Raw genomic sequence first — 18,255 nt, forward strand, 5'->3', positions numbered from 1 at the left:
AAATACGATTGATGATGATGATGATCTTAAGGCCTAATTGATAGAACACGGGCCTGGGAGTGAGAAGGACCTAGGTTCTAATCTCGGCTCCTCCAACTGTCTGCTGTGTGATCTTGTGCCAGTCACTTCACTTCTCCGGGCCTCAGCTCCCTCATCTGTAAAATGGGGGTTGAAAATGTGAGCCCCACATGGGACAGGGACTGTGCCCAACCCGACTACCTTTTATCTATCTTTATTTTCTATCTATCTTTATTTTATTTCCTTCTAGACTGTGAGCCCACTGTTGGGTAGGGACTGTCTCTATATGTTGCTAGCTTGTACTTTCCAAGCGCTTAGTACAGTGCTCTGCACACAGTAAGCGCTCAATACGATTGATTGATTTTGCCTGGCATATAGTAAGTGATGAACAAATACCATTATTACTATTATTATTAATAAGGGAAGAGATACTTTAAGCAACATGGATTAGTGGAAAGGGCATGAGGCTTGGGAGTCAGAGGACGTGGGTCCTAATTCCCACTCTGCCACTTGCCTTCTGTGTGATAATGGGCAAGTCACTTCCCTTTTCTGGGCCTCAGTTCCCTCATCTGTAAAATGGGGATTAAGACTGTGAGCCCCATATGGGACAGGGGCTGTGTCCAATTGGGTACCTTGTATCTACCCCAGTGCTTACTATAGGGTCTGGCACACAGTAACTCCTTAATAATTGAGTCAAATTGAGACTGTGAGCCCTAAGTGGGACAAAGACTCTGTCCTTACTAATTAACTTGCATCTACCTCAGTGCTTAGTATAGTGCCTGGCACTTAGTAATAATAATAATAATAATAATGATGATGATGATGATGGTATTTCTAAGCACTTACCATGTGCCAAGAACTGTTCTAAGCACTGGGGTAGATTCAAGGTAATCAGGTTGTCCCACGTGAGGCTCCCAGTCTTCACCCCCACTTTGCAGGAGAAGTCACAGAGAAGTGAAGTCTGAGTGAAGTCAGAGAAGTCTGAGGCCCAGAGAAGTTAAGTGACTTGCCCAAAGTCATACAGCTGACAAGTGGCGGAGCCGGGATTAGAACCCACGACCCCTGACTCCCAATCCCGGGCTCGTTCCACTAAGCCACGCTCCTTCTCCAAGCTCTTAGAGAAGCAGCGTGGCTCAGTGGAAAGAGTACAGGCTTTGGAGTCAGAGGTTGTGGGTTCAAATCCCGGCTATGCCAGTTGCCAGCTGTGTGACTTTGGGCAAGACACTTAATTAATTCATTCATTCATTCAATCGTATTTATTGAGCGCTTACTGTGTGCAGAGAACGCTACTAAGCACTTGGGAAGCACAAGTTGGCAACATATAGAGACGGTCCCTATCCAACAACTGGCTCACAGTCTAGAAGGGGGAAACAGACAACAAAACATGTGGACAGGTGTCAAGTCATCAGAATAAACAGAAGTAAAGCTAGATGCACATCATTAACAAAAGAAATACAATAGTAAAATAGTAAATAGTAAAATAGTAAGCGCTTAATAAATGCTATCCAAATTTTTTTTTTTTTTTTTTAAAAACGCAGCTAGGGATGGTCCCTGAACCCCAAATTCCCGGCTCCTCCGCCACATCCTGGCTTTAATACCCGCTGCCAGGAAGCCGGAGCCCTCCCCCACCATGGGGGCTCCAGGGGTCCAAGGGGGGTACCCTTATCCTGCCGCCCACTGCCACGGCAGACCACCCTCTGCCTCTGAAGGTTGAGGTCGTTTCTCCCCAAGGATGGTTTGGCCTGCAGTGTTGAGGTATTTTGGATGTGCTGAATTTGACACTTGTTTTCTCACTGACTAAATTTATCATTTTCGGCACTGATCCTCTCCCACTTCGGTGGGTGGAGCGCGGCAGCCGGGGGGTAGACAGAAGGCCAGAGGCAGAGGACAGATCCTCCTGAGAAGCCGCGTTATTAATGGGTCTCCTTAGGTTGCAGCGAAAGCCTGGTGGGAGTTGGGGAGGAAGAGAGAGGCCCAGAGGTGGGCGAGAGGACAGACCCCCCCGAGAGGCCGATTGATCGAGGGTGATGGGAGCCAAAGTCCGGCTCTGGCCCCCCGATGCCCCGACCCTCTCACCAGAATGCAGACGTCGGGCCGGTCCCGGTTGACGACGGCGATGAGGTCCATCATGGGGTCGTAAGTGATGCTGTCCGAAGTGGTGTAAGGCCCCGAGGCCACCACCACCATCCGCTGCTCTAAAGAACAGGCCAGAAAGGAGGCGGGAGGAACCCATCATCATCAATCGTATTTATTGAGCGCTTACTATGTGCAGAGCACTGGACTAAGCGCTTGGGAAGTACAAATTGGCAACATCTAGAGACAGTCCCTACCCAACATTGGGCTCACAGTCTAAAAGGGGGAGACAGAGAACAAAATCAAACATACTAACAAAATAAATAGAGTAATAAATATGTACAAACATATATACATATATACAGGTGCTGTGGGGAAGGGAAGGAGGTAAGATGGGGGGGATGGAGAGGGGGACGAGGGGGAGAGGAAGGAAGGGGCTCAGTCTGGGAAGGCCTCCTGGAGGAGGTGAGCTCTCAGCAGGGCCTTGAAGGGAGGAAGAGAGCTAGCTTGGCGGATGGGCAGAGGGATTGGGGGCATTCCAGGCCCGGGGGATAACGTGGGCCGGGGGTCGATGGCGGGACAGGCGAGAGCGAGGTACGGTGAGGAGGTTAGCGGCGGAGGAGCGGAGGGTGCGGGCTGGGCATTTTCCTCCGTAGTTTTCTGAAAGGATGGCTACCATTCTTTCAACTGATCCTAGAATAGCTCGGTGAATGATCACTGGTCTCTTCTTATCGTCGCTCTCCTTGCTAACATATGTTAGGTTAAATCAGATTGGTAGTTGGAAGTCTAGTTGAATAGTGGCACACTGAGGGTACCTGCCCAGGCTTTAGGCGGCCTGTGGGGAAAAGGGAAAAGTATCCCCATCGCTCCCCTCCGGCCCCAACATCCCGAGGAGCCGCCCGGAATTCCCTCGGCTCAGCTCAGGTTCACAGCAGCCGCTTGGCTGGGTGAATGCCTGTTGATCCGTCCATGGATACTACGTGCTGGACGCTTCCTGGGGGCTGAGCACTATACTGGGCGCTTGGGAGAGCGCAGTAGGGGGGAGTTGGTAGAAGCATTCCTGGGACTCCAGGCCAGCCCCATCCACTCTAACCTCTAAAACCGTTTTCCTGGTCGGCACCCGCAGGACCGGAGACCGTCTAGCTTTCTTCTGAGCCCACTGTTGGGTGGGGACCGTCTCTATATGTTGCCAACTTGTACTTCCCAAGCGCTTAGTACAGTGCTCTGCACACAGTAAGCGCTCAATAAATACGATCGATTCTATTCCCTAGCTCAGGGTCCTAGGGAAGCAACGTGGCTTAGTGCATAGAGCCCGGGGCTTGGGAGTCAGAAGGACCTGGGTTCTAATTCTGGCTCTGCCACATGTCTGCTGGGTGACCTGGGGCAAGTTCACACATTCTCTGGGCCTCAGTTCCCTCATCTGTAAAATGGGGATGAAGACTGTGAGCCCCATGTGGGACAGGGACTGGGTCCAACTGATTAGCTTCTATCTACCCCAGAGCTTAGAAAAGTACTTGGCACGTAGTAAGCGCTTAACATTTACCACAACAATAATAATAATAATAATGTGGCCTAGTGGCTAGAGCCCAGGACTGGAAGTCAGAAGGACCCGGGTTCTAATCCTGACTCCACCGCTTGTCTGTTGGGTGACCTGGGGCAAGTCACTTTATTCATTCATTCATTCAATTGTATTTACTCAGCACTTACTGCATGCAGAGCACTGTACTAAGTGCTTGGGAGCCCGCTGTTGGGTAGGGACCGTCTCTATATGTTGCCAACTTGTACTTCCCAAGTGCTTAGTACAGTGCTCTGCACACAGTAAGCGCTCAATAAATACGATTGAATTAATGAATGAATGAATTGGGAAGTACAAATCGGCAACATATAGAGCCGGTCCCTACCCAACAACAGGCTCACAGTCTAGAAGGGGGGGGACAGACAACCAAACAAAACAAGTAGACAGGTGTCACTACCATCAGAATAAGTAGAATTATAGCTATATACACAATAGAATTATAGCTATATTCACTGCACCTCAGTTTCCTCATCTGCAAAATGGGGATTCAATACCTGTTCTCCCTCTTACTAGACTGTGAGCCCCATGTGGGAACTGATGATCTTACAATGTTGGCATTTGTTAAGCGCTTACTATGTGCAAAGCACTGTTCTAAGCGCTTGGGGGGATACAAAGTGATCAGGTTGCCCCACGTGGGGCTCACAGTCTTAATCCCCATTTTACAGATGAGGTACCTGAGGCTCAGAGAAGTTAAGTGACTTGCCCAAGGTCACACAGCAGACATGTGGTGGAGCCGGGATTCGAACCCATGACCTCTGACTCCAAAGCCCAGGCTCTTTCCACTGAGCCACGCTGCTACCTCCTCTAGACGGCAAGCTCGTTGTGGGCAGAGAATGGGTCTACCAACTGTTGTTTTGGACTCTCCCGAGCGTTTAGTACAGTGCCCTGCATGTACTTCCAGACTGAGCCTCCTCCTTCCTCTCCCCTTCCCCCCACCGCCTTACCTCCTTCCCTTCCCCACAGCACCTGTATATTTGTATGTATTTATTACTCTATTTATTTTATTTGTATATATTTATTCTACTTATTTTACTTTGTTAATATGTTTTGTTGTCTTTCTCCCCCTTCTAGACTGTGAGCCTGCTGCTGGGTAGGGACCGTCTCTATATGTTGCCAACTTGTACTTCCCAAGCGCTTAGTACAGTGCTCTGCACATAGTAAGCGCTCAATAAGTGCGTGCTTTGGAAGCAGCGTGGCTCAGTGGAAAAAGCACGGGCTTTGGAGTCGGAGGCCGTGGGTTCAAATCCCGGCTCCGCCACTTGTCAGCTGTGTGACTTTGGGCAAGTCCCTTCACTTCTCTGGGCCTCAGTTCCCTCATCTGTAAAATGGGGATGAAGACTGTGAGCCCCTCGTGGGATAACCTGATTAGCTTGTATCTGCCCCAGCGCTTAGAACAGTGCTTTGCACATAGTAAGTGCTTAACAAATACCAAAAAAAAAATAAAATAAAATAAATACGATTGAATGAAGTGCTCAATAAATACTACTGATCGATCTTACTGCATGACTCCGCGGTATCAACACAGCGAGTCCCGGGTAGTTATACGGACCCCTCCAATGGGAATGCTTTGCTTGGAAAGGGCTCAGACCCATGCCAAACGGGAAAAGGCTCCTCTTCTTTCCAACAGGACTGTACCCTGTTAACACTTGATAGTCACCCCACCCTTAGCCCCACAGTACTTACAACCACATCTCTCATTTAACAATTTATATGTATTTTTGAATGGCATCTGTAAAGCGCTTAGTATGTTCCAGGCACTGTACTAAGTACTGGGACACATACAAGCTAATTAGGTTGGATACAGTCTCTGTCCCACATGGGGCTCACAGTCTTAATCCCCATCTTACAGATGGGGTGACTGAGGCACAGAGAAGTGAAGTGATTCAACCAAGGTCACACAGCAGACAAGTGGCGTGGTCAGAATTAGAACCCAGGTCCTTCCGACTCCCAAGCCTGTGGTCTATACGCTAGGCCATGCTGCTTCTCATTTACACGAGACACTTCCTTATTTATACGCAATAACCCCGTCTAAGGAATATGTCTGCCAACTCAGATGTACTGGACTCCACCAAGCTCTTAGTTCAGTGCTCTGCACACAATAAGCACTCAATAAATACTGTCGATTAAGCTGCTACTGGGAAAGAGGCAGAAAAAGGTTGATCTCCCCCACCCTCCGCCCCAGTCGAAGAGGCGTGTTTATGCTTTGTTCACCCCTTACAATCATTCATAATAATAATAATAACAATAATGATGGCATTTATTAAGCGCTTACTATGTGCAAAGCGCTGTTCTAAGTGCTGGGGAGGTTACAAAGTGATCAGGCTGTCCCACTGGGGGCTGGCAGTCTTAATCCCCATTTTACAGATGAGGTAACTGAGGCCCAGAGAAGTTAATAATAATAATAATAATAACGATGGCATTTATTAAGCGCTTACTATGTGCAAAGCACTGTTCTAAGCGCTGGGGAGATTACAAGGCAATCAGGTGGTCCCAGAGAGGGCTCACAGTCTTCATCCCCATTTTACAGATGAGGGAACTGAGGCCCAGAGAAGTGAAGCGATTTGCCCGGTCACACAGCTAACAATTGGCGGAGCTGGGATTTGAACCCATGACCTCCGACTCCAAAGCCCGTGCTCAATCCAATGAGCTACGCTGCTTCTCTAAGCACTAATCCAATCCAATAGTATTTATTGAGCGCTTACTGCATGCAAAGCACTGGACTAAGTGCTCGTTATTGCAAGGCTCCTGCTGCTCCCCTCAGGAGAGTCAGATCCCCCCGAAACTGGGCCACGGGGATCGGGCCTCGACAGCCTTCTGAATGGATTACAGTTTACTACTTTATGCCACTTTATCCAAAAGTAAAATCCCCTTAATTTCTCTCCCTTTGAGTTACATAACCACAGCAAGTAATTCACCTTAGTGTAGCACTCAGACTTATCACCCTTTGGCTATTTAACATCAACTTGGGTCTGTGCTTGGCACACAGGGACAGCCAGTGGGGACCAGATCACTTGGGTTTACCTTACCTCCTTCCCTTCCCCACAGCACCTGTATATATATTGGTACATATTTATTACTCTTGATTTATTTATTTTACTTGTACATATCTATTCTATTTATTCTATTTTGTTAGTATGTTTGGTTTTGTTCTCTGTCTCCCCCTTTTAGACTGTGAGCCCACTGCTGGGTAGGGACTGTCTCTATATCTCGCCAACTTGCACTTCCCAAGCGCTTAGTACAGTGCTCTGCACACAGTAAGCGCTCAATAAATACGATTGATGATGATGATATATCTATTCTATTTATTCTATTTTGTTAGTATGTTTGGTTTTGTTCTCTGTCTCCCCCTTTTAGACTGTGAGCCCACTGTTGGGTAGGGACTGTCTCTCTACGTTGCCAACTTGTACTTCCCAAGCGCTTAGTACAGTGCTCTGCACACAGTAAGTGCTCAGTAAATATGATTGATGATGATGATATCTATTCTACTTATTCTATTTTGTTAGTATGTTTGGTTTTGTTCTCTGTCTCCCCCTTTTAGACTGTGAGCCCACTGTTGGGTAGGGACTGTCTCTCTACGTTGCCAACTTGGACTTCCCAAGCGCTTAGTACAGTGCTCTGCACACAGTAAGCGCTCAATAAATACGATTGATGATGATTGATGATGCTCTGCGCACAGTAAGCGCCCGGTAAATGTGATTATTTATTTATTTATTTTACTTGTACATATCTATTCTATTTATTTTGTTAGTATGTTTGGTTTTGTTCTCTGTATCCCCCTTTTAGACTGTGAGCCCACTGCTGGGTAGGGACTGTCTCTAGATGTTACCAACTTGGACTTCCCAAGTGCTTAGTCCAGTGCTCTGCACACAGTAAGCGCTCAATAAATACGATTGATGATGATGATGTTGCCAACTTGGACTTCCCAAGCGCTTAGTCCAGTGCTCTGCACACAGTAAGCGCTCAATAAATACGATTGATTGAATGATTGATTGAGGCCCCGTGACATCAGTGGTTGTGTCTGGCCGCCACACCTTCCTCTCCGGGCCTGAACCTCTTCCACCCCGGCCCACCTTGTCCTAACCCCGCTGAGGCCCCAGGGCTCCCGTCCATCACCTTAATTAACTAAGATAATTAATTATACTAATTATACTATTAATTATTAATTAATTAATAATACTAATGGCATCACCGTCCAAGGCCTCTTCAGACCAGGCTCTGTGGAGGGGATCGGCTTCATCATCATCCTCATCATCAATCGTATTTATTGAGCGCTTACTGTGTGCAGAGCACTGTACTAAGCGCTTGGGAAGTACAAATTGGCAACATATAGAGACAGTCCCTACCCAACAGTGGGCTCACAGTCTACAAGTCTTCACCCGCGGCCCCCCGACTCACCTGTGTCTTCTTCGGCGGATTGGTGGAAGGGCAGCGGCACACCCTGAAAACAGGAGAGCCAAATGAGCCTGCGTCCGAAGGGGGGGGGGTGAAGATGCTCACCTGGGGAGGGGACGGGGGTGCCCATTTATCACTTGGAAACAGCTGGGGGGGACGGCCGGTTCTCGACCCTCGTCCTGGGGGGGGGACGCTCAGCCCTACTTCGCATACCTGGTAGATCTTGGTGGCGATCAGCTTTTTCCCTGTCGTGTTGGTTCCTTCCATCACCACGACCTGAAATACACCAATCATCAATCGTATTTATTGAGCGCTTACCATGTGCAGAGCACTGTACTAAGCGCTTGGGAAGTACCAATTGGCAACATATAGAGACGGTCCCTACCCAACAGTGGGCTCACAGTCTAAAAGGGGTGTGGTGCCCCCCAGTCCCTCATGGATAGTGTCTCACGGGCTCCCGACATCCTCTATGAGCCCGCTTGGAGTTGTTTTCTAGGGATGGAAAGGCCAGAGGCAGAGCTGAGACCATATCCCGGGGATCCTGACTGTCCTGGATAATTAATTATACTATTATTACTATTATTATTAATTAATACTACTAATGGCATTTATTAAGTGCTTACCATGTGCCAAGCACTATTATCAGCGCTGGGGAGGTTACAAGGTGATCAGGTTGTCCCACGGGGGGCGGTCCCAGTCTTAAACCCCATTTGACGGATGAGGTCACTGAGGCCCAGAGAAGTGAAGTGACTTGCCCAAAGTCACACAGCTGACAAGGGGCGGAGCCGGGATTTGAACCCATGACCTCCGACTCCAAAGCCCGGGCTCTTTCCATTGAGCCACGCTGCTTCTCTACACCCCACAACCCTAAGCGCTTGGGAAGTCCAAGTTGGCAACCTATAGAGACGGTCCCTACCCAACAGTGGGCTCACAGTCTAGAAGGCCAGGAGAAGCAGTGTGGCCTAGTGGAAAGAGCTTGGGCCTCTCACTCCCAGGCCCTGGGTTCTAATTCTGGCTTCCGCCGCTTGCCCGCTGTGTGACCTTGGGCGTGTCCCTTCACTTCTCCGAGCCTCATCTGTAAAATGGGGACTAAGGTGGGGATAAGAGAAGCAGCGTGGCTCAGTGGAAAGAGCCCGGGCTTGGGAGCCAGAGGTCATGGGTTCAAATCCCGGCTCCGCCAACTGTCAGCTGTGTGACTTTGGGCAAGTCACTTCACTTCTCTGGGCCTCAGTTCCCTCATCTGTAAAATGGGGATTAAGACTGTGAGCCCCATGTGGGACAGTCTGAAAACCCTGTATCCTTCCCAGCGCATAGAACAGTGCTTTGTACATAGTAAGCGCTTAACAAATGCCATCATTATTTTGAGCCTCACACGGGACAGGGACTGTGTCCAACCTGATGATCTTGTATCTACCCCGGTGCTTAGTACCGTGCCTGGCACATATTCATTCATTCAATCGTATTTACTGAGCGCTTACTGTGTACAGAGCACTGTACTAAGCGCTTGGGAGAGTACAATACAAAAATAAAGACATATTCACTGCCCACAAGTTTACAGGCTAGAGCGGGGGAGAAAGATAGTAAGTGCATAACAATCATAAAAAAAAAAAAGAGTGTAGGGGGCATGGGGCTCACCTGACCAGGGAAGAGGGAATATTCCTGGAGCTCAGACAAGTCCACGGGCACCTGAGCTCCTAGGGAATGCTCCCGATCCCCTTCCAGGATAACTGAGCTGGGGTTCAGCTTCCCGTTGCTGTCGCAGCCGATCTGCCCGAGCACAGTGACCGGTTCCTAGGGAAAACTGCAATGAGGCTCCTGGTCTTCTGAGGTGCCCACGGATCTTTTGGCTTTCCGACACACATCGACTCTCCCTCATTCAAAGGCTTAATGAAGGCCCATCTCCTCCAAGAGGCCTTCCCTGACTAAGCCCTCCTTTCCTCTTCTCCCACTCACTCATTCATTCATTTAATCGGATTAATTGAGCGCTTACTGTGTGCCGAGCACTGTACTAAGGGCTTGGGAAGTCCAAGTTGGCAACATATAGAGACAGTCCCTACCCAACAGCGGGCTCACTGTCTAGAAGGGGGAGACAGACAACAAAACAAAACATATTAACAAAATAAAATAAATAGGATAGTAAATATGTGCAAGTAAAATAGAGTGATAAATATGTACAAACATATATACAGGTGCTGTGGGGAGGAGGGGGCTCAGTCTGGGAAGGCCTCCTGGAGGAGGTGAGCTCTCAGTAGGGCTTTGAAAGGAGGAGGAGAGCTAGCTTGGCGGATGTGGGGAGGGAGGGCATTCCAGGCCAGGGGGAGGACGTATATATGTATATATGTTTGTACATATGTGTTACTCTATTTTACTTGTACATATCTATTCTATTTATTTTATTTTGTTAGTATGTTTGGCTTTATTCTCTGTCTCCCCCTTCTAGACTTTGAGCCCACTGTTGGGTAGGGACTGTCTCTATATGTTGCCGACTTGGACTTCCCAAGTGCTTAGTACAGTGCTCTGCACACAGTAAGCACTCAATAAATACGATTGATGATGATGATGACGTGGGCCGGGGGTCGACAGCGGGACAGGCGAGAATGAGGCACAGTGAGGAGGTGAGCAGCAGAGGAGCGGAGGGTGCGGGCTGAGCTGGAGAAGGAAAGAAGGGAGGTTGAGGTGGGAGGGGGTGAGGTGATGGACAGCCTTGAAGCCGAGAGTGAGGAGTTTTTGCCTGATGCGTAGGTTGATTGGTAGTCACTGGAGATTTTTGAGGAGGGGAGTAACATGCCCAGAGCGTTTCTGCACAAAGACGATCCGGGCAGCAGCGTGAAGTATAGACTGAAGTGGGGAGAGACAGGAGGATGGGAGATCAGAGAGGAGGCTGATGCAGTAACCCAATCCCTTCTGCATCACCCTGACTTACCCCCTTTATTCATCGCCCCTCAATCCCCCCCATCATTTATGTCCATATCTGTCATTTACTTTTTTGAATTGATGTCTGTCTCCCTGTCTAGACTGTAAGCTCACTGTGGGCCAGAAATGTGTCTACTGTACTCTACCAAGCCCTTAGTACAGTGCTCTGCACACAGTAGGTGCTCACCAAATAAGATGGAATGAATGAATTTTGGGGTAGCCTCAGCATGAATACTGCTCATCAAGGGCATGTGGCCACCCACAAGGAAATGTTTTTGCTATATATGCAGCGGATTACCCAACCAAAATATAGGTATCGAATCAATCCATCAGTGGTATTTATGGAACACTTACTGTGATAGAGCACAGGCCTGGGAGTTGGAAGCACCTGGGTTCCAATTTCGCCTCTGACACTTGTCTGCTGTGTGACCCTGGGCAAGTCACTTCACTTCTCTGTGCCTCAATTACCTCATCTGTAACATGGGGGATTAACTGTAACTGTGAGCCCCATGTGGGACAGGGACTATGTCCAACCTGATTGACTTGTACCTATAATAATGATAACCATAATTCATTCATTCAATCGTATTTATTGAGCGCTTACTGTGTGCAGAGCACTGTACTAAGCGCTTGGGAAGTACAAGTCGGCAACAGATAGAGACGGTCCCTACCCAACAGTGGGCTCACAGTCTAGAAGGGGGAGACAGACAACAAAACAGCACATATTACCAAAATAAAATAGAAAAAATATGTACAAATAAAATAGAGTAATAAATATGTACAAACATATATACAGATGCATATACATATATACAGATGAGTTCAGAAAATGACAGAGCCTTTATAAAACCAATAATAACAGTAATACTACTTGTTAAGGGCTTATAATGATGGTATTTGTTAAGCGCTTACTATGTGCAAAGCACTGTTCGAAGCGCCGGGGAGGATACAAGGCGATCAGGTTGGGCGCACGTGGGGCTCACAGGCTTAACCCCCATTTTACAGGTGAGGGAACTGAGGCCCAGAGAAGTGAAGTGACTTGCCCAAAGTCACACAGCTGACAATTGGCAGAGCTGGGGATTTGAACCCGTGACCTCTGACTCCCAAGCCCGGGCTCTTTCCACTGAGCCACACTGCTTCTCTATCCCAGTGCTTAGAACAGTGCTTGACACATAGGTGCTTATTATGTATATATGTATATATGGTTGTACATATTCATTACTCTATTTATTTATTTATTTATTTATTTGTTTATTTATTTTACTTGTACATTTCTATCCTATTTATTTTATTTTGTTGGTATGTTTGGTTCTGTTCTCTGTCTCCCCCTTTTAGACTGTGAGCCCACTGTTGGGTAGGGACTGTCTCTATGTGTTGCCAATTTGTACTTCCCAAGCGCTTAGTACAGTGCTCTGCACATAGTAAGCGCTCAATAAATACGATTGATTGATTGATTGATTGCTTAACAAATACCATCATCACTACTAAGTGCTTGAAAGAGTATAATACAACAGAGTTAGCAGACAGGTTCCTTGCCCACTACGAGCTTATCAGTGCTACTGACGGCGTGTGGACAATATTGAGTGCAAGCTAGACCGTAAGCTCCTTGTGGGCAGGGAGTGCGTCTGTTTCTTGCTATACTGTACCCCCCCAAGCACTTGGTAAAAAAAGAAAAAAATTATGGTACTTGTTAAGTGCTTACTATGTGCCGAGCACTGTTCTAAGCACTGGGAGAGATACAAGTTAACCAGATTGGACCCAATACAGTGCTTTGCACACAATAAGTGTTTAATAAAATTGACTGAATTGAGGGCCTATGGGTGGACTAGACTGAAATCTCCTTGGGGGCAGCAATTGGGTGTGCTGACTCCAATCAATCAATCAATCATATTTATTGAGCGCTTACTATGTGCAGAGCACTGGACTAAGCGCTTGGGAAGTACAAATTAGCAACACATAGAGACAGTCCCTACCCAACAGTGGGCTCACAGTCTAAAAGGGGGAAGACAGAGAACAGAACCAAACATACCAACAAAATTAAATAAATAGGATAGAAATGTACAAGTAAGCTAAATAAATAAATAAATAAATAGAGTAATAAATATGTACAACCATATATCCATATATACAGGTGCTGTGGGGAAGGGAAGGAGGTAAGATGGGGGGATGGAGAGGGGGGCGAGGGGGAGAGGAAGGAAGGGGCTCAGTCTGGGAAGGCCTCCTGGAGGAGGTGAGCTCTCAGCAGGGCCTGACTCCAGTCAGTCAGTAGTATTTATTGAGCAGTTACTGTGTGCAGGACACTGTTCTAAGCGTTTGGGAGACTAAAATAATAATAATAATAATAATAATGATGATGGTATTTGTTAAGCACTTACTATATGCCAAGCACTGTTAAGTACTGGGGTGGATACACGGTAGGTTGTCCCACATGGGGCTCACAGTCTTAAATCCCCACTTTACAGATGAGGTAACGGAGGCATGGAGAAGTTAAGTGGCTTGCCCAAAGTCACACAGCAGACAAGTGGGAGAGGCGGGATTAGGACAGACACATTCCCTGCTCAAAACGAGTTTATGATCTAGAGAACTCATATTGTCCTGAACTTCTGCCAAGATGCTTAGCTCAGTGCTCTGCGTGTGGTAAGCGCTCCATTCATTCATTCAATCGTATTTATTGAATACTTTTAGACTGTGAGCCCACTGTTGGGTAGGGATTGTCTCTATACGTTGCCAACTTGTACTTCCCAAGCGCTTAGTCCGGTGCTCTGCACACAGTAAGCGCTCAATAAATACGATTGATGATGATTTATTGAGCGCTTACTGTGTGCAGAGCACTGTACTAAGCGCTTGGGGAGTACAAGTCGGCAACAGATAGAGATGGTCCCTACCCAACAACGGGCTCACAGTCTAGAAGCCCATAAATACCACTGACTGATTGACCGGCTTGGGGACGTTCAAAAGTAAAGGCCCTGATCCCTGCCCTCAGGGTGTCCACATCCTGATGGAGGAGGCCCAAAGGGGGCCTGAGGCCATTCCCAACTCGGACCCACCGGCGGGAATGCACGATCCTGACGGACAGACGAGGATGATCCGAGGAAAGCCGGTTGCCTCACGTCCGAAAAGGGAGGTCGGACTTTGGCCTGAGGTTGGAAGCCAAGGCTTAGAGAAGCAGCGTGGCTCAGTAGAAAGAGCCTGGGCTTGGAAGTCAGAGGTCGTGGGTTCTAATCCCGGCTCCACCAAGCATCTGCTGTGTGACCTTGGGCAAGTCACTTAACTTCTCTGGGCCTCAGTTACCTCATCTGTCAAATGGGGTTTAAACCTGTGAGCCCCACGTGGGACAACTTGATCACCTTGTATCCTCCCCAGCGCTTAGAACAGTGCTTTGCACATAGTAAGCGCTTAACAAATGCCATTATTAATTAATTAAGGCTCAAGTGAGTTTTTCCTCAACCGTTCTGGAAGGTCCCACTGAGGGGAAACTTCCCTCCCCCACGTGATGAACGCTTAAGGTTGGACCGATTTTGGCTTTTCCTGTGTGTCAACTTATTCCTCGCAAGTCAAGTCCCTACCTTACTTTCCTTCCCTTCTGGGTTACCTGTGCACTTGAGTCCATCAATCAATCGATCATTGGCACTTACTGAACGCTTACTGTGTGCAGACCACTGTACTAAGAGCTTGGGAGAGCAGAAAAGAACAATAAACAAACAATCCCTGCTCACAACAAGCTTACAGCCTAGAGGGGGAAACAGACCTTAATATAAACAAATAAATTACGGACAAAAGTGCTGTGGGGTGGGGCTGGGGGAGATGAAGGAAGGGAACGAGTTGGAGCGATGTAAAAGGGAGCAGGAGAAGAGGAAAGGAGGGCTTAGTCATCTTTTGGAGGAGACGGGCCTTCAATAAGGCCTTGAAAGGGGGGAGAGTCATTGTCGGATATGGATATTCATTCATTCAATTAAGTTTATTGAGCGCTTACTGTGTGCAGAACACTGTACTAAGCGCTTGGGATATGAGAGAGGGTGTTTCAGGCCAGAGGCAGGACGTGGGCGAGAGGTCAGTGGCGAGACGGACAAGATTGAGGTACGGTGAGAAGGTTAGCATTAGAGGAGAGAAGTGTGTGGGCTGGGTTGTAGTACGAGAGTAGAGAGGTCTATTAAGCGCTTGGGAGAGTAGAATATAACAGAGTTGATGGACATGTTCCCTGCCCACAGAGAGCTTACAGATGGGTGGGGGAGACAGATACTAAAATCAAAGATGGATCTGGACCTAAGGGCTGTGGGACTGAAGTGGGGGACGATTATCAAGGCCTTAAAGAGGACAGATAAATAATAATAAGCCCTTACTATGTGCGAAGCACTGTTCTAAGCGCTGGCGAGGCTAGAAGGTGATCAGGTTGTCCCACAGGGGACTCACAGTCTTCACCCCCATTTTACAGAGGAGCTAACTGAGGCACAGAGAAGGGAAGTGACTTGCCCAAAGTCACACAGCTGACAAGAGAAGCTGATAGAGAGAAGCAGCGTGGCTCAGTGGAAAGAGCACGGGCTTTGGAGTCAGAGGTCGTGGGTTCGAATCCCAGCTCCGCCACATGTCTGCTGTGTGACCTTGGGCAAGTCACTTAACTTCTCGGAGCCTCAGTTACCCCCTCTGTAAAATGGGGATGATGACTGTGAGCCCTATGTGGGACAACCTGATTACCTTGTATCCCCCCAGTGCTTAGAACAGTGCTTTGCACACAGTAAGCGCTTAACAAATGCCATTATTATTATTATTATAACTGGCGGAGCCGGGACTTGAACCCACGACCTCTGACTCCAAAGCCTGGGCTCTTTCCACTGAGCCAACTGATCCTTTCATTGAGCGCTTACTGTGTGCAGGGAGCACTGTACTAAGCGCTTGGGAAGTACAAGCTGGCACCATATAGAGACGGTCCCTACCCAACAACGGGCTCATAGTCTAGAAGGGGGAGACAGACAACAAAACATGTGGACAGGTGTCAAGTCATCAGAATAAATAGAAGTAAAGCTAGATGCGCATCATTAAGAAAATAAATAGAATAGTAAATATGTACAATATGTATTGTTCTCCACTCTAACCCCACAGCACACGTGCACGTAGCACTCAGCTGCCCCAGCTACCCGCTATTTTTTACACGCCCATCCCTCGGCTGGCGAGCCGGCTCTTTGAAGGCAGGGATCGTATCTACCGCCCCTACTAGACTATCCTTTCAATCAATCAATCATATTTATTGAGCGCATACTATGTGCAGAGCACTGTACTAAGCGCTTGGGAAGTACAAATTGGCAACATATAGAGACAGTCCCTACCCAACATTGGGCTCACAGTCTAAAAGGGGGAGACAGAGAACAAAACCAAACATACTAACAAAATAAAATCAATAGAATAGATATGTACAAGTAAAATAAATAGAGTAATAAATATGTACAAACATATTTACATATATACAGGTGCTGTGGGGAAGGGAAGGAGGTAAGATGGGGGGGATGGAGAGGGGGACGAGAGGGAGAGGAAGGAAGGGGCTGAGTGTGGGAAGGCCTCCTGGAGGAGGTGAGCTCTCAGCAGGGCCTTGAAGGGAGGAAGAGAGCGAGCTTGGCGGATGGGCAGAGGGAGGGCATTCAGTACTGAGGAGGCACTCAATAAACACCCCACGTCGGGGAGGTCAATGATAAAGAAGCAGCGTGGGCTAGTGGATAGAGCCCGGGCCTAGGAGTCAAAAGGACCTGGGTTCTAATCCCAGCTCTGCCGCATGTCTGCTGTGTGACCTTGGGCAAGGCGCTTTACTTCTCTGGGCCTCAGTCCCTGGTCTGTAATAATAATAATAGCATTTATTAAGCGCTTACTATGTGCAAAGCACTGTTCTAAGCGCTGTAAATGTGTATATATACACACCTGTATATATGTTTGTACATATTTATTTTACTTGTACATATCTATTCTATTTATTTTATTTTGTTAGTATGCTTGGTTTTGTTCTCCGTCTCCCCCTTTTAGACTGTGAGCCCACTGTTGGGTAGGGACTGTCTCTAGATGTTGCCAATTTGTACTTCCCAAGCGCTTAGTACAGTGCTCTGCACACAGTAAGCGCTCAATAAATACGATTGATGATGATGATGATGACGTAAAATGGGGATTAAGTGTGTGAGCCCCGTGGAGGACAGGGACTGTGTCCAACCTGATTAACTTGGAGCTACCCCGGGGTTTAGAACAGTGCTTGGCACAGAGTAAATGCTTAACGAGTACCATAATTATTATTATGGACGTTCCTAAGCGCCACCAAGCACCCAGACCCAAAGTGTTCTGATAAATAATAATAATGGCATTTGTTAAGCACTTACTATGCGCCAAGCACTGTTCTAAGCACTGGGGAGCTACAATAATAATAATAATGATGGCATTTATTAAGCGCTTACTATCTGCAAAGCACTGTTCTAAGCGCTGGGGGGATACACGGTAATCAGGTTGTCCCATGTGGGGCTCCCAGTCTTCATCCCCATTTTACAGATGAGGGAACTGAGGCCCAGAGAAGTGAAGGGACTTGCCCGAAGTCACACAGCTGACAAGTGGCGGAGCCGGGATTTGAACCCATGCCCTCCGACTCCAAAGTCCGTGCTCTTTCCACCGAGCCACGCTGCTTCTCCAAAACACGGTGATCAGTCTGTCCCACGTGGGGCTCCCGGTCTGAATCCCCACTTTACAGATGAGGGATTACAGTTTACAGACTACGGAGATTTTACAGTCTTTTAGACTGTGAGCCCACTGTTGGGTAGGGACTGTTCCTATATGTTGCCAATTTGTACTTCCCAAGCGCTTAGTCCAGTGCTCTGCACATAGTAAGCGCTCAATAAATGCGATTGATGATGATGAGGGAAACAGAGGCTCAGAGAAGTGGAGTGACTTGCCCAAAGCCACACGGCAGACAAGTGGCGGAGTCGGGATTAGAACCCACTACTTCTGAGTCCCAAGCCCGGGCTCTTTCCACTGAGCCATGCTGCTTCTGTCTGGGCAAACCAAACCAGCCACGACCCTGCTAACCCAGACCCCGCTTCAGCTGGCCGGACTGAACTGGGGCAGACACCTTCCTCCTCGAGGAGGTGGTCGGCTCTTACCTGTGCTGGTTCCAAGACAGGAGCAAAGGCCTCAATGTTGTACACTTCCTTCAGCTCATATCCCAGGTCTTCAATCTTACAGATCAGGACTGGAATCCAAGAGGTTAAAGAAAAAAAAAAAAAAAGTCATTTTAGGATTCTAACCCAGGCCAAGGGGAAAAC

The 18,255-nt window shown here is 47.8% G+C and overlaps 1 protein-coding gene across 4 annotated transcripts in view; it reads right to left on the minus strand.

Annotated features, from left to right (window-relative positions):
- The window catches only part of POLA2 (DNA polymerase alpha 2, accessory subunit), a 64,290-nt gene that overhangs the window by 14,993 nt on the left and 31,042 nt on the right, over nt 1-18,255 (minus strand). For 3 of the 4 annotated variants that reach the window (XM_038764392.1, XM_038764390.1, XM_038764393.1), the window contains exons 7-11: nt 18,094-18,182; nt 9,695-9,850; nt 8,273-8,335; nt 8,063-8,105; nt 2,095-2,213 (exon numbers count right to left, since the gene is read on the minus strand). In XM_038764392.1, coding sequence (XP_038620320.1) covers nt 2,095-2,213; nt 8,063-8,105; nt 8,273-8,335; nt 9,695-9,850; nt 18,094-18,182 — 470 coding nt within the window. The remainder of the gene's footprint in view (nt 1-2,094; nt 2,214-8,062; nt 8,106-8,272; nt 8,336-9,694; nt 9,851-18,093; nt 18,183-18,255) is intronic. The other variant, XM_038764394.1, reaches the window with a different exon arrangement.

This window comes from Tachyglossus aculeatus, chromosome 22 (genome assembly GCF_015852505.1).
Source record: "Tachyglossus aculeatus isolate mTacAcu1 chromosome 22, mTacAcu1.pri, whole genome shotgun sequence".
Lineage (NCBI taxonomy): Eukaryota > Metazoa > Chordata > Mammalia > Monotremata > Tachyglossidae > Tachyglossus > Tachyglossus aculeatus.